The sequence below is a fragment of the Tamandua tetradactyla genome, chromosome 2 (genome assembly GCF_023851605.1).
Source record: "Tamandua tetradactyla isolate mTamTet1 chromosome 2, mTamTet1.pri, whole genome shotgun sequence".
Classification (NCBI taxonomy): Eukaryota; Metazoa; Chordata; class Mammalia; order Pilosa; family Myrmecophagidae; genus Tamandua; species Tamandua tetradactyla.
The window spans coordinates 56,339,487-56,362,936 of NC_135328.1; the positions used below are offsets into that span (position 1 = coordinate 56,339,487).

The 23,450-nt window shown below is 54.8% G+C and overlaps 1 protein-coding gene and 1 long non-coding RNA gene across 4 annotated transcripts in view; one reads left to right on the plus strand and one right to left on the minus strand.

Annotated features, from left to right (window-relative positions):
• Positions 1-23,084, minus strand: part of RALGDS (ral guanine nucleotide dissociation stimulator) — a 49,923-nt gene extending 26,839 nt beyond the window's left edge. The window contains exon 1 of one of the 2 annotated variants that reach the window (XM_077147553.1): positions 22,817-23,084. In XM_077147553.1, coding sequence (XP_077003668.1) covers positions 22,817-22,834 — 18 coding nt within the window. In that variant the 5' untranslated portion in view covers positions 22,835-23,084. Of the gene's footprint in view, positions 1-4,890; positions 6,750-22,816 lie in introns of those variants that run through there. The other variant, XM_077147558.1, reaches the window with a different exon arrangement.
• Positions 15,528-21,367, plus strand: LOC143673252 (uncharacterized). 2 transcript variants are annotated; one of them, XR_013170275.1, is made up of 4 exons: positions 15,528-16,095; positions 18,201-18,277; positions 18,624-18,850; positions 20,382-21,367. It is a non-coding gene; the product is annotated as an uncharacterized LOC143673252 (long non-coding RNA). The 2 variants fall into 2 exon arrangements; XR_013170274.1 differs by lacking the exon at positions 15,528-16,095 and adding an exon at positions 16,123-16,925.
• Positions 23,085-23,450: the final 366 nt, after the last annotated feature.

Below are 23,450 nucleotides of genomic sequence, written 5' to 3' on the forward strand. Positions count from 1 at the left end.
AAGTTTGAGTCTCAACTCCTCCCCTTTCTCACTGATCCCCCAGGCAAGTCACCTCACCTCCAAGTCATAGTTTTCTCCTTTGTAAAGTGGGAACAATAATGAGAACTAATGAGATAACACATGTAAAGCACCTCCACAGAACACTCACAGCCTGGTGTATGTTGCCTCTCCCCAACACTGTCAGCAAGGGGCTGTGATTTACCAGGCTCTCTCCTGAGCCTTCATGTACCTTACCTCATGATCCCCCTACAAGCTCTGGGGTAGATACCCTGCCACTGGCAAGACCAGTCAAAATGAGGGGACATGGTCAGAGGTCAGTACGTGTCACCTGATGGAAGAACGCTGCCATCCATTCTCGCCAAAAACTGAGTCCAAATCCAATCACACCCTGACATACAGCTAGCAGTTTGGAGGAGACAAAGGGGACAGAGTGCCTCTCCCTGGGGATGCATCTGCCCTTCCTTGGGAGTCACAAAGACGGTTCCACACACAGGATGTTCTTCACAAAAGCATGTTACAGGGCAGGTTGCAAACTGATAGCCAGGGGATGAAAGCCAGGCAAATCTAGCCCATACATGTGTTTAGTTTGGCTTGCAGAATGTTTTTAAATTTTCGAGCCAACAGTAAAAAGTCAGATGATTTCATATAAAAATCCACGTTTCCGGATTCTCCTGTAAATTTAGATGACCTAGCCACACCCGAATGACCTAGCCATTCCCGAACGCCATAAGAGCCTGGGCTATATAGCTCAGCAGCAGCTGCCCACGTTAGATAGGGCATGAGCTTGCGGGTTTGCCATGGACTCTACTGGCACCTCATAGTTCTCATCACCCCCTGGCTGTGAGAGGCACCCCTGAGCAGCCACCTCCTACTTAGGGGAAAGGTTTGTGCACACCAAACCTCTGTGGTCCCTCCTCTTCCCGCCCCTATCCCAGTCCTGGTCCCCTAGAAACGCAGCAGTAAGAAAGGGCTTGATCCTTCAATGGCCCCCCACTGCCCTCAAGCAAAAGACCAATTTCCTGGGGTGATCCTAGTTTATACCTCAAGGCTCTTCTCATCACACCCAGCTCGAGGTTCATGCAGCATTGCTGGAGTTCCCCAGAGCTCCAAGCCATCCCCACTCTGGGCCTTTGCTCATGCTGCCCCTTCTGCCTAAGTGGAACTTTGTATCTTCCCCTCGTCCCTTTGCTGGGTAGATAATAGGTGATTCAAAAATGCTGGGTTTTTTTATTAATTAATTTTTTTTTTAATACCAAAAAAATAACACCAAACAAATGCAAACATTCCAACTTTTAATCATTCCGTTTCACACAATCAGTAATCCACATCACCACACAGCTGCATACCCGCCACCATGATCACCTCCTGGAACATCCGCAACTACCCAGAAAAAGAAACAAAAAGAGAGCAGAAAAAAATTCATACATACCATACCCCCCACCCCTCCCCCTCACCGATCACCAGCACCCCAATCCAAATTTATTTTAACACTTGTTCCCCCCACCATTCATCCTTACTCCACATGTTCCACTCATCCGCTGACAAGGCAGACAAAAGGAGCACCAGACACAAGGCCCCCACAATCACATAGTCACACCGTGAAAGCCACACCACTACACAATCATCCTCAAGAAACATGGCCACTGGAACACAGCTCCACATCCCCAGGCAGCTCCCTCCAGCCTCCCCACCACACCCTGACCAACAAGGTGATGTCCATTTAATGCACAAGAACAATCTCCAGGATAACCCCTCGACTCTGCTTGGAAACTCCCAGCCACTGACACCTTGCTTTGTCCCACTTCACTCCTCCCCCACTTGGTCAAGAAAGTTCTCCCAATCCCCTGATGCTGAGTCTCAGTTCATTCTAGGGTTTTTCTCAATTCCTTGATGCCAAGTTTCAGCTCACTCCAGGATCTCCATCCCATGCCACCAGGAAGGTCCACACCCCTGGGAGCCACGTCCCACACAGACAGGGGGAGGGTGATGAGTTTGCCTGTTGTGTTGGCTGGAGAAAGAGGCCACATCTGAGCAACAAAAGAGGTTCTCCTGGGGGTGACTCCCAGGCCTAATTTTAATTAGGCTTGATCTATCTTCCGTGGGGTTAAGTTTCATATGAACAAACCCCAAGACCAGGGGCTCAGCCCATAGCTTTGGTTGTCTGCACTGCCTGTGAGAATATCAAGAACTCAACCTGGGGAAGCCAAATTCCCACCCCCCTCACCATTCCCCGAAGGGGACCCTGCAAACACTTTTTTATTCACTGCTCAAATCACTCCGGGATCCATCGGGGCACCACCCCAGACAAATCAACAAAATTTCATGTCCTACTTAAGGTTCCATGCACTTACAGTGCTCAATCAAGCTGTCCACATAAGTTATACTAGAAAACACACCAGTCAAAATACAAACCCTGTACCAAACAAACATCTTTTGCTCCAGTCTCACACATAAGTCAAAATTTTAAAATATTAATTAATCTATTTTCAGCACCCTGTAGCAATGACACTCCCGTGTTCCTCCCCATGCAAAAACATCTTTTAAATTTGTACATCAAAAATGCTGTTTGAGGGCGGGCCGCGGTGGCTCAGCGGGCAGGAGTGCTTGCCTGCCGTGCCGGAGGACCCCGGTTCGGTTCCCGGCCCCAGCCCATGTGGAAAACAAGCAAACAGACAAAGTGTAATAAAACAAGAAAATGTTTAAAAACGTTTCCCTTTCTTCCTCCCTTCCTTCCTTCTCTGTCTTTCCTTCCTTTCCTCCCTCTCTCTTTAAAAAAAAAAAAAAAAAAAAAAAAAAAAAAAAAAAATGCTGTTTGAATTAATAGTCAACTCAGGACCCAGCCCTTGCCTTTGCCCAGGGCTCCCAAGGAATGGGTTTAAGCCTGGGATAGTAGCTCTGAGGATGTCTGCGGGACAAATGGTGCTCAGACTGAGAACTGGGCCCAAAGTGAAGTCTGGACTACAAAACACTTGGCAATCACCCCTTCTGACATGGGCTTGGCCAAAGCCACAGACGGAGCAGATGGGTGAGTAAGGAAGTGCAGGCAAGGCTTGTTGGAAACTCATTCACCTTTTGCTGGTCAGGCGGAGGTTACACTATTTGTCTATTGTGGTCTATATTTAGAGCCCAGGGAGGATTTGGAGAGGGTGTGGCCAGGCCAGCTCCCTGATCATTTCTGAACACTGACGTCACCATTCCTGGCCTGCCTGGGTCCTGGGGTGGCCCTCTGTGGGTGGATGAGCACACACCTTGGCAGGAGGTGACGTACTTGGGCTGAGGGTGGGAGCTCCTGGCACAGCGGGTTGCTGGGAACCTCCAGTGGCCTCCTCCTTGGGGCGGGGGTGGGGGGCAGGGAGGGATTTCCCCACCAGCTAGAGACTGATCTGAAAATTTGGTCAAGGGACAGGAAATGAAGCACGCAGAGCTCCAAGAGACTACACTGGCTACAGGAACATGACATCGTGCAACTCAAATCTCTGACTTTATAGGGCATTACTGTCCCAGGACAACCAGAATGAGATGCATGAAAGACTACAGGAGAGGAAATGGCCCAGGACCAGGACTCCTAGAGCTCCCGGCCCAGCTGTGAACTCTCCGAGGGGCTGGCTGTTGTGACCTGTAAAACAGTCCTCACAACCCCTATCTCTCTAACCCTCAGGGTGTTGAGCTGGAAGAACTCAGAGAGGCAAACATGCAGCCCAGGTTTCATAATGATAAATGTTGCCCACAGAACATGTCCTCAGTGCTGCTTTGACTTCTGTCACCCACTCCCAGACTGCTCAGTGCCTGACCCCGCAAGAAATCGTCAAAACTCCCCAGGACTACTAATCCAAAATGGGATGGCTCAAGGTGGAGGGGAGAAGGAGAGAGGAAGAGAAGCAGAAGGGGATGAAAACAGACTGAAGTGGATACTGAGACTGAAAAGTAGTCTCAAGAGACACAGATACATAATAAGTGAGAAAGGGAAACAGAGTTGTAAGAAATGGAGACAGAGGGTTCTCTCCCCTACGGAGGCCAGGCTGGTGGCAAGAGCTCTGGGCACTCATGGCCTCTCTGTCTGTGGCTGAGGCCAAGGATACAGGAGGTGGATCCATGGGAAGGAAGGTACCAATGAACTAGTGGGAATCACAGTGTCAGCCCTGATGGGGAGACAGCAAAATCCCACAACTGTGTTGGGTAGGAGATACCACACCCTGCCTGAAAAGCTACCAACACGCCTCGAGGGTCCCAGTATCTCCAGGGATCCCTGGTTCTTCCTGCGTTATCTTGCCATCACTGTGGGTGGTCAGCCAGCTGCCAGCCCAAGCTCCTCTGAAACATTTAAGAAAGTGCCTGCTGAAAACCATCCCAGAGCCGTGGGGTTTGGTGTAGCCCTAAGGGGCCATTCTTTCCTGTAAGTTTGGGAAATGCTCTCTCCCTCTGCTAAGATTTACAACCTAGATTTGGGTTCAAGTTCCTGTTCTGCCCTTTCCTAGCCTCAGTTTACCTCCCAAGCTTTAGTTACTCCATCAATAAGATGGGAACAATAATAGCAATAATAAACAATGGCACCTGGCTCTCAGAATTCTTGAGGAGAAGAGATGATAAAACAATACCCAAAAGTCCTTTGTAATCGGAGCAGACCCACCTGAAATGGGAGCAGTTCGGACAGCCCACAGCTGTTCCCCCCACCCCCTAGGCTTGAGGGGAGGTAGAGATGTTGGCCAGGAGTAGGAACTCGGGCACCATCAGCCCAGCAATGCTCAGCCGCCTCTCTCACGCCTGGGATGGGAGACGGAGCCTCCCCCTGGCAGCTTCCAGCCAAACTCTTTCAACCAGTTCCAACACGGAAGCGGCCCTGATCCACCCAGCTTCTCCCTGGCAAAGGCACTAGTTGCCCTGGAAACTTACCTCTGTAGCTGGTGCCAGTAAAGGTGCCAGTAAAGGTGTAGGGCTTCGGAGAGCGGCACGGCGGGCGATGGCCGATCGCCTGGCAGCCACCACAGAGACACAGGCAAACAACACCCAGCCCTTCCTCCCCGGGGACACGGCGGGCCTGCCTGGTGCCCAGCCTGCTGCCCGGGCCATGGTGGGGCAGGAGCCAGGTTGGGGAGTAGGGTCTGTGGGAGGCCCTCTGCCCGCCTGCCCACCTGTCTACCTGTCTGAGTGGAGTCGAGCTCCCGAGTGCCTAGGCCAAGTATCACCTGCATGGCTGTCATAACACTCTCATGATGGGCAGGGCCAGGAATTCCCACTTGGAGCAGGCCACGGGCCAGCCAAAGAAGGGTGCATGGGACTCTCCTGAGCTGGGCCAGCAGCTCTAGCTCAGACCCACTCCAGTTGGGGTGGGTCCGGCTCTCTCCTCCAATACCCGAGGCCCCATTCGTCCCTCCCACACCCTAACCCCTATGTGTGTGTGTGTGTGTGGGGGGGAGGTGCCAGGAATCATCACACAGTCGGAAGGGTGAAAGCTGGGGTGAGTACTGAAGTCACTCAGCATATTCTGCACAAAACATAAGACTACTCAAATGGCTTGGTCAGGAGAGGCCAGGGCTGAGGAGCCACTAGGCAGGTATGAGCCCAGCCAGGAGCTACGGGAGGAGGAGACCCCCACTTGCTCTGAGTCACCATCTCATTCCAGAAGCCTTCCCTGCCCACCCCTAGGCCTCAGCTTCAGAAACACGGGTAGCAGGACCTCAGAGTCCTTCTAGGTCCCGGCACCCAGACACACGATTTCATGTTAACTGTGGAGACCAACCTAGGGTTGCCTACTTTTAATTTTGCCAAGTAAGGTAGTAAAACAAAAACCACTGCTAACTACCATTACTAACATTTCAGAAAAAAAAATCACCAAAAATAACTAGGAAAGGCATACCATCAGAGAAAAGGGCAGCCATTAAATTAAAACTTTTATCTTTAGGAAAAACTCCTTGTTTTGTCCCCCCTTTTCTCATTTGGTTGCAGACCAGACACTGGAAGTCACTGATGCAGCCCAACACATCCATTTTACAAATGGAAAACCGAGGCCTGGAGAAAGCAGGGATTTGCCCAAGAGCTCACAGGGACAGTCCAGGACCCGTGTCTAATAAGCACAGACTCTTATCAGAGTCCAGAGCCCAGATCCCCACGCCCACAAAGTCAGAGGCTGAGCAGCGACCTCCTTCCCTTCCCGGGATCCCGACTGGGTGGACATCCAGAACCTGGCTCTGAGTGGAAGACGGCAGCCTGGGCAGGCGTTGCAGAGGCAGGGAGGGGAGGAGGCAGGCAAGGGCTCCCGAGCTGCCCTGCAGAAGTCCCTGGGCCTTGGCGGGGGTGGTCTGGGCTCAGCATCCCTCCCTGACACGGAACCCCACTGGAACCCTGCCAGCCCCTGGCTTGCTGCCTTTCTGAGTATTTCACATCCTCTTCCGATGGCTTTGTGGGGTGCAGAGGCCCAGCTGAGCAGGCAGCTAAAAGCCTGAGAGCTCGGTCGGGCCTGATTCCTGTCACGCCTGGCACTGTCTCCCTCTGGGACTTGTGAGTTCCTCCTCTCTCTGGGCCTCAGTTTCCTTATCTGTGATATTGGAAAGAGGAGGGGGGACATCTTCAAACTAAAATCCCTTCCCATCTTTTGCCCCTCCATGGCTTCACCCAGAGCTCCTGACCTTGAACTCTCACCCATTGGGTGCCTGCAGAATTTCTTTCAAGGAAGAAAGAATTCCAGGGATATGAGTTAGGAACCCCTTGGGGTGAGGGCTCTCTAGGGGAATGTGGGTGAGCTCCATCTGTTGACACCATGCCAGCCCAGCATGGTGGGAGAGGCTTCGGGAACACCCACAGTGTCAGCAGGGGAAGCCCACAGCTGCAAACCGCAGTGGGGTGAGGGGGGTGGGGAGGTTTGCTTCAACCGGGCCCTGCAGCAGCTGCCTCACTGCCTCCCTGCACCCCCCTCCCCCAGTGACTGGATCATGTCTCTTCTCCACCAAAATCCCTCCAACAGTTTCTGTCACACCCAGAAGAGAACTGCAAGTCCTCACCTGCTCCATGAGGCCCCCACCCGATGGCAGTGACCCTGCCCTCACCTCCACTTAGGTACCCCCTGCTCATTCCCCTCCAGCCACTGTGACCTCTTGGCTGCTGCTGCAACAACTGCAAGCTTGTTCCTGCCTCGGGGCCAGTGCGGCGTGTCCCCTGCTCCGAGTCAGGCCCTTCCCCAGTGTACTCAGCGTTTGGGTCCTTACCCAGAGAGGTCTTCTCTGACCATGGCACTAGCACAGCAGCACTGTCCCTGACTGTCCCCCTTGCTAACCATGCCTCTTCCCCTTCCTTCATTCCGCATATTTCCTGCTCTGTGCCCCAGAGGCTGGGAGTCCTGTCTCATCCCTGGCCTCCTGCAGCACAGCTGACACTCAACCCTGATCTTCGAGAAACAACAGAGCAAAGAAGGCTCTAAAATCAGCCCAGGATTCAAATCCTGACTCCACTTACTCAGTGACCAGGGCACCTCTGGGCCTTAGTGTCCTCGTCTGCAGAATGCACAAGTGTGTTGGGGATGTCAACAAAAACTCAGCATGGGGCCTGGCTCATGGTCCCTGCTCAGCAGACCTGAGCTCTGAATATCTCACAGGGTCATTTGAGGCATAGAGACAGTGATGGGGTAACGTGTCTGTCCCACAGCACAGCACCAAATAGACACTAAAAATGTTGGCAGATATTGCGCGTTTTCCAGGGGTACCACAGCCTTGGGGTCTGCCCACCACTCAGAGTGTGGGCCTTGCAACAGATCTCAGTAGAAAACACGTTTGTTGATGTGACAGCAGCACACACAGTGGGATGCTACAAGGCAGCCCACCACATCTGAGCCTCTGGTGCCCTCCTCCCCTGGGGCTGAGACCGGCACAGGAGACCTCACAAAGCCCAGCTGCTCAGCTACCCCCAATCCTGGCCCCCCCACGCCCTGGGCACTTGATCTTGTGGGGAGGGGGATCCTGTGTGGACACTAACCCTGGGGTGCTGGCACTGCCCTCAACCTTGTCTTCTCACCCCTGTGCTGCCTACTGCCCGGCTGCATGGCCATGGGCACTGCAGCTACATGGTTCAGTTTGCCGCTGTGTGTTCGACACTGAGCCCTCTCGGAGCTTTGAGGACATGAGATGAAATAAGGGAGCGGGGTAAGGCCTTCCCTGAGCCTCGGTTTCCTTGTTTGCAAGGTGGGACTGTTAGAAGGGATGAAAAAGTGGTTCCTGCAAGGTGAACACATGGGGGGAGTGGTGTTTTGGGGGTGGGGTGAGAGCTAAAAGAGACCCCTGGAAAAACGCAGAGGAGCAGGAGTGGAGAAGGTCAATAACAAACCAGGCTGCCCTGGGAGGTGTGGGTGTGCTTTCATGTCTTTTGATTCAATAATTATCGAATTGCCCACAAAGTCCCAGGCTCTGACCTCTTACCATCTGTTTCCACGACTCGTAAGTGCCACATTTTGAAGCTTTCCTCTGTTCCCGTCAACCTCCCGAACCTGTTAACCCCACATTCCCACTGCACTGCCACCCAGCCTCCAGCTGAGCCCCGGCCTCAGGGCCCAATCCGGGTTTACTCCTTCTCGGTCCACCCAGGGCCAGGGCCGGGCAGGGCTGCCCCAGCCCAGCAGGCAGTGAGCTCACCGGGAAGGCCGAGGGCCTGAGTCACAGCCAGGCAGTCAGGGCAGGACCAGCTGCAGCCCAGAAATGTGGGGGCCTGGAGGGAGGAGGGGCCGGCAGGAGGGGAGGAGCAGGGCGTGCATCCACCCCTCCTCCCTCCCATATGGTCCCGCAGCCGCCGCCAGCCCTGGGGGAGAGCAGAGGCGCCTTTGTTCCCGGCCGGCTGGTGTCGCCACATGATGCACCACATCACTGTCACCGCCTGGAACGAAACCCAGCCACAAACAGCCATGACTTTGGGGGCTGGGGGCTGGGTGCGAGAATTGTCAGGGGAGCTCCACCTGCACACCGCCACCATTTCAGCCGCTTTCCAGGGCCGGGTCTCCTCAGGACCTATTGTGCACGGAGCGCTGTGTGGGTGTAATCCCCGTGAGCGCTCACAACTGCCTGGAGACAGGCTCCACTGTCCCCATGTGCTCGGCCCTGCAATAACACACCTGCCCAGACCCACACAAGCCCAGACGCACCACAACCCGACTTGCGGACGCACACGTGCACAGGCGTGCACCCACGCTCCCCTCAGCCCCGGTCTCAAGACCTTTCTGGGTGGAGAGAAGCATTCGTGGGGCATCTGGAGTGCCTGCTTTGTGTGCCCAGGAGAGGGGGTGCCCTCTCATCCTTTCCAGGATCCCCCAGGGGACAAGCCCCAGTCGGGTGTGAGGCATATTGTTTATAAACACAGCATAGCTGTCGCTAGGAGCTGTGACTCAGAGCCAGCGCGGTGACTGGGATGTGAAGCTGTTTACTCCGCACGACATCCTGTGCAGGAAGCAGATAGGAACGGCTGCGGGCCTGGCTTTTGCTCCTCTGTCCTGCTACCTCCTGACCTGACTCCGGGGCCTGCTGGGGAGAGAGCCCAACTCTCCTTCCACTTTGTTTCTGGGAACCTGAGGCCCATCCTGGTGTCACTCAGCACAGTCACTGCCAGCCTTCCGCGTGCCTGGCTCTGCACTAGGGGCCGTGACACAACTCAGCCCCCAGAGCTCGGGCTCTGGCACCTGGGCTGCTAGAGCCTGGACAAAGGTGTAGATCCAGGGCACATCCCGACCTCTGCTCTGACTGTGAGACTCCCAGGGACTGGGGCACGCTGCAGACATCTGACACTCCTGACTCCCTCCCCATGCCACGCATCACAGAGGCCAGCCTCGCCCTGACTTTAGCATTCTGTGGCGGGAACAAACCACTTTTCCACACAGCACCTGAGAAGCAGATGAAGCCACAGTACTTATGTGTTATAAAGCTGAGAAAACTGCGGCCCAGAGAAGACAAATGACTTACTCAAGGTCACACAGTGGGACAATGCCAAGGCCAGGGGTGTGCCCAGGCCTGTCTGGCCCCCGGGGCAGCATGCTCTCTCCCGTTTGACACTACCCTGCCTCCCCACCCGGTGCCTAGGCCACAGTTAACAACCCCCCAACATTTCTGTCATTCGCTGATGTCCCAGTGTAGAGATCATTAATCAGCATGACGTGTGAGGTAGGTTTTGCAGGTGCGTTAAGGGACAGAAGCTTAGAGACAGAACTAAACTTGCCTAGCAGAATTTCCAACCTTGACTGACTCTGAGGTCCATGCTCCCAGTTGTCCTTTCCATGAACATAAAAACAGCTTTTCACAAAAAAGAGAATTTAACCTCACAGCCACCCTTCAATGGTGGGCAAGTATCTCAGCTGTGCCTGATTTGGAGGGCCAGTGAGGCCCAGGACCAGAACCTCAGAGTGACTAGTGAAAGGCTCTCCACTGCTCCTGGCTGGGGAGAGCCAGGGACCCCAGGGAATGGCACAGCCACAGGAAGCACCTGCCAAGGAGTGGGGCTGGTGGGCCACTTGGGGAATTAGGGGGAAGAGAAATGCAAAGAGGGGCCGAGCTTATTTTGGCAACTGAGGCTTGGCTCCACCCCAGGCAGTACAGCAGCTGAGCTGTCAGCTTCTCCTGCCTCTGATTCACCCACCGTAGTACTCCCTGCGCTGGCTGCCCGCCTGCCGGTCCCTTTCACCCGTCCAGAGTCATGCAGGTTGCCAAGAAGCTGAGGATTCCAGAAACCAGGCCCTGTCCCAGCCCCTCCCACAGGTTTCATGCCCTGGCAGGATCCAGCACTGTGGAGGGCAATGGGCAGCTCCCTCCTCCCACGGCAGCTGAGAATGGCTCCTCCTTCCCTGCCCTGGCTCTGGCTGAAAGGATTAGAGCAGTGGTGCTGGGGCCGTGGGCAGAGAGAGTCCAGGCTCAAATCCCTAGACTGCCACTTACTGGCTGGCAAAAGAAGGAAGGGTAACTTACTTCTCCCTTCTGAGCCTCGGTTTCCTGGCCCATAAATGGGGGTGATATCTGCCTCAAAAAGGTTGAAGGAGTAAATGAAATACCGGATGGGAAGCACTTAGGACAGGACTTGGCATATACTACATGTTGAAGATACGTTATCCCAAACATATCTAAAAACCCAGGATATTCTCTATGGTGAAGAGCCAGTCGTTCTTCAGGGCACACTGATACGTTTGCAAAATGCAATTAAAATGTCACAGCAATATCAAGTTGCCATCAAAGCTTCTAAACAAATTCAGTTTCTCTATTTATGTCACTGAGGACCCATAACAAAGTTTGCAGCCTAAACTGCACGCAGACCACAGTGTGGCCGTGGGGCATGAGTGACACCAATCACACATTCTGCTCACATCAGCTTACTGAACACCGAGCACGCATCAGATACTGTTCCAGCGCTGGCTACACACCAGGAAACAAAGCGGATAAAAATCACCTTCTGGTACTGAGAATATAACAAATAAAATACCTACCTGAAGGAGATAGACTAGGGTAAGGGGAATTGGGCATGCTAGCGGTGGGTGTGCTGCAATTTTTAATGAGATGGGCAAGCTGAGAAAGCAACAAGTGAGTAAAGACTTGAAGGAGAACACTAACAAAATAACCCATCTGCTGTGGGGTGGTTTCACACCCACCCCTGAAAGTGAGGCCCTAGCTTCCCGAGGGCAGGGCCACGTCTGTTCTGTTCACCCCTCCACACCCGAGTGCCCAGAACGATGCCCAGCATGCACTGAGCTCCCATAACTGCTAGTGGGGGATGGCTGGGTATACACTCATGAAGGCACACGCACACACACTGTCACACGGGTGGTATTGTGGCTCAGAGGAAAGAGCCCTGGTATTCTAAGACAGTGTTCCCTACCTGGGGGTTTGAACATAAGCTTCTTGAGAGCTTCTCGAGAGCAGGTACTTTGTTCCCTGATGTATGCATGGCACACAGTAGGCACTTAAATACATAAAGAACAAATGAACTTGATGGCCCTGATGACTCCTTCCAGCTTCAAAGGTCCTAGACTCTAAAATATTCAGTTGTCCAGGCCAAAATACTCCTTGCGGGAAGGATTACCAGGAAAGCTTTCTGGAGGAAGAGGAGACGCTGGAGAAGAGCCTGAGGGATGGAAGGGCATGGGAAGGGCAAGGCTGCCTCTGTCAACCGGCTTTCCATCAAAGCGCTTTCCAGAAGGCAAGGAATAATAATAGGAGGCGAGCCCAGGCAGGGCAAGTTGGGAGGGAGGATAGAAGCCTGGCTTTCTGGGAAGCAGGAGACACTTTTCTTTGAAGCAGGCCTGGAGGTTCCCAGAAGCCAGTCTGCCCTGGGATACCAGTGGGGGGAAGTAGATGGTCAGTTCAACTCTGGTTTGATCCAGGAATTTTTCTCTTCCTGAGTTCCTGGCCCAATAAGAATTCTTTGGGAATTGGTCTTGGCTCCCCAGGTAAGCAGTGGTTGCTCTGGCTCTAGTGTGGTTTGGACATGGGCCCAGAAACCCCTCCCCAAAGTACAGGCTTTAAGGTTAGGGGTCGGGGGAGGGATTAAGCAAAATCCAGGCCCCTGTGCCCAGCAGACCCTGGTCACCAGGGTTCCAGGGAAAGGGGAACTCAGACAAATGAGTCCTTGTGTGGGAGGCTGCCCGCCGTGCCAGGAACACTGTGTCCCTGGTGCCACCACCCGCCTGCTGACTGCCTGAACGGCTAAGGGTCTGGGAAGCAGGGCTACCCTTTCAGAGAGGGACACCCTGAACTGCCTGGCCACTGGGAAGGGCCTGGAGCTCCAGCTGGCTGCTGAAGGGGGTGGGGAGGAACAGCGCTGGTTCCCACTGCCTCTTTTCCCACAGTCCTTCTCCGGCAAGGATGCTCCCCCAGGGCAAGAGGGGAGGCAATGCCTTGGATTTCCAGGGCCCTGGGTTGAGTGATGGTTTCAGAGACACTGCCTCTGAGCACCTGCCTGCCCCCTGCTGTTCCTCTGCCAACTCCTTAGACTCTGTTCCTCCCGTGGTTTCTCCTACAGAAGCCGATGCTCAAAATTCTCTCCCCCCTGCCTTCACTTGCCCATGTCTGTGATGTCTGAAAAGGAGATGACAAGTGCTCTCCCTCGCCTGGGACCCTGTAGGAGCTGATATAGGTCTCCATAACCTACCAGGCCAACAGAGTGACTGTGTGTGCCAGTTACCGTGCTAGGTACTTCAAAATCAAAGTAACTCTGCCCTCACCCATTACCTGATGAGAAAACCAGCACTCAGAGCTGCTGAGGGCTGGGTCACAAACACCCACGCCTCCTCACGATCAAGGCTTGGATCTGGTGCTTTGAGAAGAGCAAGATGCAAACACCTACCCCTATACACCTCAGTACACATGTGCCCTCCCAGACCCAGGCGCCAGCTGTTTTGTCTCCACACCAGCCATACATGCCCTTTCATACATGCTTGCTGAGCCACAGTCGGCCTCATCCAGTCCAGGGCATGCATGCCAGTGGTTACACAATCACCAACCCAGCCATATATGTGCTAAACATGAACATAGTGGCCCAAAGGGAGGGAGATGCTCCCAAGATGTGAGCACACAGCTCCAAGTTCACACAACAGAAGAGACACAGCCCACCCCTGCAGGCCCAGAAGCCCCAGGTATAACCCCTACCCCTGAAGGTCTGCCAGAGAATGAAGGCCACCCAGGAGCTCCAGACTGTAGATGAGCGTGCTCGCTCATGGCCTGGATGTTTGCTTCTGTGCCCCTCCCGTGCCTGCCCTGGGCCTGCTCCTTCCAGGTCTGTTCAGGGGAGGAAGGAGGCTTGTGCTCTGTTCCTGGCCCCACGAGGCTGGGAAGGGAAACTCCTCTGGAAACCCCACAGAATCATAAGCATCTGCTGTGAGTGGGAAGAAGAGATAGAGAAGGGCAGATGGGCAGGCTGGGTACTACTTGCCTGCCCTTCCTCCCTTGCCCTCCTCTCTTCCTCCTGAAGCCACTGCAGCTTCGAGCCCATGGCCACTCCAGTCGCCTCCCTGACTGCCCAGGGCCTCAGGTCAGGTGACTACCTCATCCTTGAGCAACTGAAGGACAAAGCACAGCCCCAGGTAACCTCCGGTCAGGGCGCCCTGCCTTGGAGGGAGGAAAGGTCTGGAACCCGGTTCCATTTAGGAAGAAGATCCAGGTGGGGCTTGCCATATGGCCTGGGAAATTTACTCAGCTTCTTTTGGCCGGTGTTCGCCCACCTGTGACATCAACTCACGGCCCAAAGGTGCCTCTGTCTCTCCACCTTTGTGCCCTGGGTCCCCATGGGCAGTTGGTGTCTACCTTCACTGTTGGTAGGTCATAATGGCCGTCTGCCTTGCTGAAAGGGGGGTGGGGGCAGACAACAGATATTTCCTAACATCTGCTGAAGGCTTGCTTGTGCCAAGAATGGTGCTGGGTGCTTTAGGAACATTTCAGTACCTTTATATCCAGTAGAGTCCACAGATGAGGCAACCCAGTCGCAGAGGAGTTAAGTAACCTACCTGCCAGAGGTCATACAAGTCAACATCAAAACCCAGATTCCAACCCAGATTCCAGACTTCTTTCTTCCCCTCGACCTCTAGACAGCCCTGACCTTTCGCATGCCAGCTGTCACCATCTCCTGGCCTTCTGCTGGCCCAGCCCACCAGGGTTCAGCCCCCTGGGTGAAACGATCCTGATGGAGCTGGGTTTCCCCTCTCCCTTAGGCCACAGCCCAGACAGGTGAGGGTGGGATGGGGCAAGAACCCCTCCCCACAATCCCCTCTCCCCTTTATGCTCCCTCCCACATTCTCCCCCTCCCATTTTTGAGCTGAATAGTTTCAGGTACATCGCCTGACTCTCCACCCCCACCCCACCCCCAGTCTCCTGGGACAGACATTCTAGGGCCAAGGTGGAGTCCCAGGAAGGGTGGGGATGGGAGGGATAGATAAGTTCCAGGACTCAGGGCCACTTACTGGCCAAAGAAACTTTGTCTCAACTGAACAGACCATCTACTCCCTGCTCCCACCAGGTACACACAGTCAGGTGGGCACACCAGGATTCTAACCAGAAAAGAGACCCTGTGCCTCTTCAGGGTAACTGATTTGGATCACAATTCAGAAGGTGACCTCCAGGCCCAGGGCAGACCCCTCCCTCTCTTATCCTGCCCCGAGGACTGGGCAGTCTCCATTCTGTTAATCAGGCACCTACAGAACAGGGACAACAGGCTTAAGCTGCCAAAGGTGCAGAGGTGGTGGGGAGGCTGGCGAGTCCCCCTTTTTATTTCTTCCCACCTCTGTGGCCTCCTGCCCCCTCCTCTCTGGGCGGCAGGTCTGGGGCTGCAGAGACCCTGGCCCCAGCCGTGCCCTCTCACCTCACCCGCCTGTATGCTCACAAGGACGTCCAGCAAGAACACTGCAGCGGCACGCCTTGGGGGCGCAGAACGCCGCTGCCGGTGGCCCGCCCCTGCGTGGGCCTGGCGCCGGGCGTTGGGGGCCAGGCCAGCAGGGGAAGCTGCCCGCTATCGCTGGGCGCCGAGCCTACAGCTCCCGGCGGGCCCCGGCCGCGCCCCCTCGCCCAGCCCCCGCCCGGGGGAAACTCCACACACCGCCCGGCCTTTGTCTGCGCCGCCTCCGCCCTGCCACCTCCTCCTGCGCGCCCGAACCCGGGGTTGCCGGGCAGTCCCCGCATGGAATCCGCCTGAACCCCGCCGCTGGCCCCGCAAATGGATGGAACACAGCTGCCAGCAGCACTCAGGACGGGCAGAAACAGGACACAGAAAGCGTCCCTCCTACCCCTTTCCCCCTCCTTGTTTGACAGGGCGACTGAGGTCCAGAGAGGTTAGGTTACGGCCTAAGGTCACACAGTGAGTAAATGATACAGGTCAGACTAAAACCCTGGCTCCCTGAGGGTACCCAGAAACGGCTCTTGGAGGCGGGGAGCAGTCACCAACAGACCCGCCCCTCATAGCTCTCCCCACAGAGAACTTGTGAGAGCAACTGAACCTCGAACTTCCTTCCCTCCTTTGTATAATCCTCTCTCCCCCAATCCACCAAAATCTGCCCTCTCCTGGCGTCTGGGACTCCGTCATTTTGCTCTCTGGCTGGACACCGCACTCATCTGTTCCACTGCTCCCTGCAGTGCTCAGCACCGGGGTCACAAACTAAAGGTCACTAAGGGGGACAGGGAAGGGGGGTCCAGTTTCCTTAAGTCCTAACTAAAACCTGGAGGTGGATATTCTCCTCATAGCTGGGAAAACAAGTGAGCATTAGAGGGGTTTAGCACCTATTCTAAGTAATAAGCACCAAGCTCAGATTCAAACCCAGGTGTTCGTCTCCAAAGCCTTAACTGGGACGCCATCTGCATCCACCTGAGTACCTGGGGCTTGACCACAGGGGAGGAAGGGCACAGGTTGACCTGGTCCCAGCCCCTCACCTTCTCACCCCAAGGCCCCAGTAGGTGGCACAATTCACAGGGCAACGTTTATGCATTGAATGGTGAACACACAGAAGGGTAGATGGGGCCACAGATGGGGAAACTGAGGCCAACGAGAAAAGACATGCCAAGGTCACATACTGGGTCAGTCTAAAGCTGGCCTAGAACTGCAGTCTCCTATTCCAGAGGTTTCAGCCATACCCTGCCCCTGCCATCCTTTCCCAGAGCCAAGGGAGTGAAGCCTGGCCCCTCCCATTGTGCTCTCTGACCCCACATCCTCTGACATTCTGATGAAAAGTGTCACTTAGGTATCCAGGAAATGGCCTCTAGTGCTAGGGGACTGCCCAATGCCAGGTGGCTGGTAGGTTGGAGTGGTGGGGAGAGGAGAGGAAATGTAGGAGTGGACTGGGGTTTCCCTCAGGAAGGATCTAAGAGGTGGGGGCTGCTGGGCCCTGGCAGTAGGGGGGTGGGGGAATCAACCACAAGGAGTGTGGGCCATGAATATGACAGCTAAGGTCCACATATAGTCTATTAGAAAGCACCTGTCCCAGAGCCTTCCTGCAGGCAAGTATTTTGGGGAACCTGCAGTTGCTATGCAACTGCTCTGGGTTGCCATGGGAACTGTCCCTTCTTCTGGTGTTTGTCATTTTTAGGAGGATGCAGCAGCAAAGCTTCCCATGCCCTTTCTACTCCACCCCCTCCTCCTGGCTTGCCCACCTTGGGGACTGCCCTGGAAGGGACTACCAAGTTTCCCAAAGCTACAGCCCCCAGCTGCAGAAACCTACCTCGGCCCAGCCCTAAGGGCTCAGTCCCCTATTCCCTACCTCTGTCTGGAGGGAGGAAAGGAGGTGAATATTTGAGGTTCAAAAATCAAGACCTCCCCCTCCGCCCCCCCAAAAAACATGCAGAGATCAGAGTCCAAGTCTTTCAGTAAGGCAGGGAGAGGAAGAAAGGGCTCCTTAGATCTGTTTACATCTTCACTCTCACCATCAACCAGCACTGTGGGGTAGTCTGGCCCAGCCCAGCCCAGCCCAGCCCAGCCTGTTGGGAACCTACTGGAAGGAATGCAGTCCCAACACTCACACCCAGCCCTTCCCAGGCTTGTCTGCACACAGGAACATTTCTCCACCAGCCTCTACCACTAACTAACTGTGGGAGTCACGTGCCTCAGTTTCCTGACTCATAAATGAGGGAGGCAGTGGTACTTCTCACAGCGTACTGCTAGGCAGATCCAGTGAGATACTGAAATCTGAGCACAAGGCACAAGGCCAGGCACATGGCAGGTGCTACATGCTGACTGTCATTACTAGGTATCCCCCACCCCCACCCCCAAACAAGTACAGGGACAGAGATATGTGAAGGACTTTGGAGAGTGGGCCCCCCCATGGCTGGAGTGGTGACAAGGACTCACCTCAACCACAGTGCAACTAAAACCAGGTCCCCAGGCCCCCAGTCCAGTGCCTTTTCCATTATACCTGCTGCCCTTCACTCACCCCTGCTCTCGGCCTTCCTTCACTACTGACTCATCGGCACCCTGGGAAAGCACTGGGCTGGGTGCGCAGAAGCCCTCCGTATATGTCTATTGTGTGAATCAACCAGTGAATTGGCTGTCAAGGACTCGTGGCTTCAGGGGGTCCCAGTAGCTCAATGCGGAAGGGGCCTTGTGGGATTCAGAAGCGCCCAGGGTGCAGCAGGAAGAAATGGCCTCCATTCCCAGCTGCATCGAGCACTGTGTTCCATCTCACTGATGACTCACATGAGCCCATCCTGAGGTGGAGGATCCTGGGGTCCTGCTTTTTGACTCCAATTGTCCCTTCTCTTGTTTCTACATATCAAAAGATGAGTCTAAGAGGACAATGCTGAACCCCACTGAGTGCAGCAATGTTGGAGCTCCAAGTAACCACAACCCTCTTATGGTAAGTCTCTTTGGAGAAAGGGCCCCTCCGGTTATGACCTGTATGGGCAGCCCACCCATCCCTACAGCTGCCTCTCACGTGAACCCCCAGACCTCTGACCCACGATCTGCCCTGTAGCAGTGACAGAGCTGTTTCAAAACCACAGGTGTAATCATAGCTGAAAGGGCCTTTGAAATCACTGAGAAGAGCCATCTCAATTCCGAGGTGAAGAGTGAAATGCAAACTTCTGACCTCCATAGGTCTGGCCCCCGCCTGCCTCCCCAATGTTCTCTACTGCTCTCCTCTGCTTTTCTCTTCATTCCTCTGACAACTTGTAACTCAATATGTGCTCCTCTTTGTCATTCAGGTCACCTCCTCAAGGAGGCCTCCTGCCCTGCAATCCAGCATTGCCACCAACTCACTATCCTGTGGCCCCATCCTATTTAATTTTACCCAGAGCATATGTCACTCCTGAAATTACTGCTCTCCTGGTCTGTTTAGAGTTGAGCACGGTCTCCTCTCCTTGCAACTAGAAGGTGATACTTTATCTTCTCTGCTGCTGGAGCCTGTGCTGACAGGAGGGCCTGGCACACAGTAAGTGCTCGGTGCAGTGCATAGCATGTCCACACAGAAGGCCACATGCCACCTACTGGTGCTGCCACCAAAATGCAACAAGCAAGGGAAGCCGGGTGTGGTCTGGATGCCTCCCAGACTCCACTCACAGCACATACCCCTAGCTGGGAACTGAGCTCCCTGGATCAGTCTCAGATCTCAACAGCTTTCCTCCTTCCCCATGGGCACCAGGTACTTGGCCTTTGGGAGGAGGTTCATTCCAACATCCCCCCACTAGACTGACCTCCACCTCTGCCACCCCAGCCAAGTGCACACAACTCAATATCCCAAGCAGAGCCCCAGGAACCAGTGATGACAGGGTAGTGGGGCTGGAGCTTAGGGTAGTGCTCAATAGGTGCTAGCCCTGAAGTATTGTCCTCATCTTCATCACACCTGCCCTCCCCAAATCAACCCAGACCATAGAACACCTCCTTTGGGAACTGCTTTCTGCCCTGTCCTCCTCCCCACTAATTCCCATATAACACCTCCTTATCCCCTAGCAGATTTCTGTAATGTCTTTATGGCCCTCCAGCTCCCATTACTGAGGCAGAAACCAACTGTTAGGGTTCTTTATATCTCCTGTCCCCAGTCCGGGTGCCAGTGGAATGAACAAACAGATTCTCTTCTTGGCCATTTCTCCACATTCATAGGTTTATAAAAATCAAGGGACAGCAGTGCTTGGGGTGGAGTGAATCAGGGAGCATGATGGCAGGTGAGGAGGAGTGCCCCAAGGCAGGCGCTTCCAGGTGCTCATGGGTACCAAGTGAGCTGGGACAACCAACCATCCAACCATTTCATTTCCATATTTCAGGACTCCCAGTCTCAGAGAGGTAAAGCCATTTGCTATCTTCCCCCACCAGAAGGGCCAGAAGGGAGGTTGCAGAATGCCCAGGAGGGATGTCATGGTATTATCTTGGCCACCTAGTTTGTGGGGCTCTATCACCTGCCCCCACCTAGGCCCCTTCTTGAGATGAGACCTCCCCAAAGGTTCCTCTGACTGCTCACTGTCCTCCCCCATAACATCTCTATAGTTGTACAATGTGCCGCCAACACGGGTCTCCCTGCTGGGGAAGGCCAGGGTGCAGCCTGGGCCTCAGCTTGGAGGAGACAGAGCAAGATTCAGACATGACAGTCAGTGTGCCTCCCCAATCTCACCACCTGCACATGGGGATCATTCTAGCATCTACTTACTTAAGAATATCAAGAGGTATATGTGAGATAATGCCTATAAAACCTGTGGGCTGGTCTCACATGCACCTAATGGACAAGCTTAGAGGTGGGAATAGGACAAGAAGAGACGTGAAGCAGCATGGAGTACATCTCAAAACAGGGCTGGGTTCTGGTAATGTGATCATGGGAAAGTCACTTCTCCTCTTGAACTCATTTCCTGGAAGGGTTGATGTTAAAAGAAAGTCAAGTATTGTCACCCTCTGACATGAAGCCCTCCAATGGCTTTGTGTTATATACAGAGTTTTTATTATTTTTTTAATTTTAATTTTTTTTTCATGGGCAGGCACCAGGAATTGAACTTGGGTCTCCGGCATGGCAAGCGAAAACTTTGCCTGCTGAGCCACCATGGCCCGCCCTATATACAGAATTTGACCCCAGTGCCTCATCTTGGCCTCTGTGGTGGGCAGCCTCCAGGATGGTCCCTGGTGATCCCTGCCTCCTGATATACACATCCTCGTGGAACCCCCTCCTTTTGAGCCTGCCCATCAGGCTTCTGAGTGTGGACTAGACTTAAAGACTTGTTTCTAATGAACAGACTATGGCAAAAATGATGGGATACCACTTTCGAGAAACGGTTACAAAAAGTCTGTGACTTCCACCTTGCTTGCTCTCTCCTGTGTTCCTTCTCAGAGCCTTTGCTCTGGGGAAGCAAACTGCAATATTAAGACCTGTCCTATAGAGAGACCAGATCAGCGCAGAAGTGGGGAAGGATGCTGGCACTAAGGCCCTCAGTCCAACAGCTCAGAAGAACCTGAATCCTGCCAATAACACAAGTTTTGAAGCAGATCCTCCCTCAGTTGAACCTCAGCTGAGAATGCAGCCCCAGCATCCTGAGAGAGCTTGAGGCAGAGGCACCCAGTGAAACCATGCCAGATTCCTTATTCACAGAAACTGTGAGATAATAAGTGTTTGTTGTTTTAAGCCACTGAGTTTTGGGGCAATGTTGTTGTGTCACACAGCAAGAGATAACTAATACAATCTTTGGGGCTCCGGGACCCAGCCTTGCCCTCCTTCCCACCTTCCCTCCCAGGCCTGCTCTCCCACAAAGGCCCCCTTTCCAACCTCCTCTCTGCCCAACCTCACCCTCCCTCTGATTCTGCCCCCGCTGTGCCTCTCCCAGGCACATGCTTCCTGGACCTATGCAGAGCTGGCCTCCTCCTGTCATTCTGGTCATAGCACAAGTCACCCCTCAGTGTGTTCTTTGGGACCCTCCCTCCTAGCGGTCCCAGAGCCCTTCTTGTGGCACCCTGCCTTCTTCTCACTACAGTGTTCGCTCTTTACTTTCACTTGTGTTTGCTTGTCAGTCTATGTCCATCTGCCCTTTCAGGGCTATGAGCTCCTGATGGGCATGGGCCACATCGGTTCTTTTCCAAGAGCCTAACGGCACGGGACACAGGATGAGCATTCAGGACATAGTTGCTGAATGAATAAACGAGATAATCTTGAAGCACCTGCTTCCTGCCTCTGACCAGCTCAGACTGAAGAGATGGATGCTAATAATGGGAGGTGCAAGTTTGGTCTGAGGCACGGGCTCCAACTGCTCCAGCAAAGGGCATAGCTGGCAGAAGATGCCACCCGCCCCCTGGTGACCAACGCTAGCACTGCATCCCCAGACAGGAAAACCACAAAACAAAACATACACCTTTGTTCCGGTGTTGTCAAGGCAGTGGCTCCCTCTAGCCCCAGGAGAGCAAAGGAGCGGGACCTGCAGGCTGAAGTAGTGGTGCAGGAAACCTTGGAGGCCTCTCTTGGCCCCCCTCTTTGCCTCCACTGGCACAGGGGTGTCCCTATCACTCATGAGGAATCCTCACCATAAGGCAATGATTCCAATCTCTCCAATGAGGATCCCAAGGTCCAACAAGGACTGGTCTTGCCCTCAGAGGCTGAACTTGTGGCCTAGTGCTCTGCCATATTCTGTTCTACCCCGATTCCTCAGCCTCCCAGCCCCTAAACCTCTCTTTGCTTGGGAAATTAAAACAAGGTCTAGTGCAGTGGGTCACTGATGGAGAACCAAGGCACATCTGCCTTTGGAACCCCTGAGGTCACCCATTCCAAACACTCCAATTTGTAGAGTGTAAAATGGGCAGCTCTCCTGTAGCCACCTTCCTCACTACAAGGGGGAAGTGGGGCTTCTTCCTAGTTCCAGGTGCCCAGAGCAATGGGCTATCTGACCCCAGGCCCTGTCCTATCCTAGGAAGGACATGGGGATGGCTCTGGCCCAGGCGGACCTTGGGGATGCCACTGCCCCATCTCTCTTCCTCCCCATGCAATGGGTCCGTGGACATGTTGCTAGGAGACTGGATGCCACTGTCCCATGACAGAGCTGCCTCCAGTCTCTTCTTTTTGCCTTGCCCTTTCTCTGGTATCCACTTCTCCTCTGACCCATCCCCATGATTCCACCTGTAAAATCAGTGTATATGTGTGCGCTTGTGAGCATGTGGGAATGCCCAGAAGTAAACGGCCTCACATGGAAAGAGGGTGATCAGGGATCTCCCAGGATCTAAGGCGCTCTCATTTCCAAGGCAAACCTTAATGGGAGGGGGTTGAGCCCTGGCTAGGAGCCCGGATCCTTATCCTCTAGATGCTTCATCTTCTGCCCACCTGGTGTGCCCTAGACCAGTCTGCCTCTCTCTGGACGTCAGTTTCCCAACTGCACAATAAGGGCACCGGGCATGTGGTCCTTCCCCCCCTCCGACCTGGCCCGGGCGGGATACTAACCTGGCAATCGACCATCATCCTCAGCCTCCGCAGCTCATCGCCGGCCCAAGGGAGGGGCCCCTGGCTCTCGGCGGCCGCTCGCCTCGGCCCGCGCACAGCGCAGGGGGGCGCCCGGCTGCTGGACTCATGGCGCGGCCTCCCGCCCTGGCCGGGGCTCAGCGCCCCTCGTCGCCGCCTGAGCCGCCGCTGCCCCCAGAGCCAATCCCATTGTTTGCGCCAGGCCGCCGGCCGCTCCGGCCGCACCACTCGGTTCCGCTCCGGCTCCCCCGGTTCGGGCCCGGGTGGGCGGGGAGAGCCGCGGCCCCGCCCCTGCCCCGCCCCGGTCCGTCCCGCAGGTGTGAGAGGCGGGACCCACGGCGCGAGCACCCGGGTACGGCTTGAGAAGCGCGCACCAGCCTCCCTAATGCAGGTGTACCCAAATGGCCACCGTGGATAGTGCAGCCAGGCTTAGTGGCCACAGTCGGCGCTCCTCCACGCGCCCGTGGGCAGTACGCTGACTTGGGCCCCGCCTCGCTGCGCGCGCACGCGCACCGCACCGCCTGCGCCGGCCAATCCCACGCAATTCCCCCGCCCCTCGCCGTTGCCCTCTCGGCGCCCGCCACGCCTCTTGGGGCTCCCGCGCCACGCCCAACAC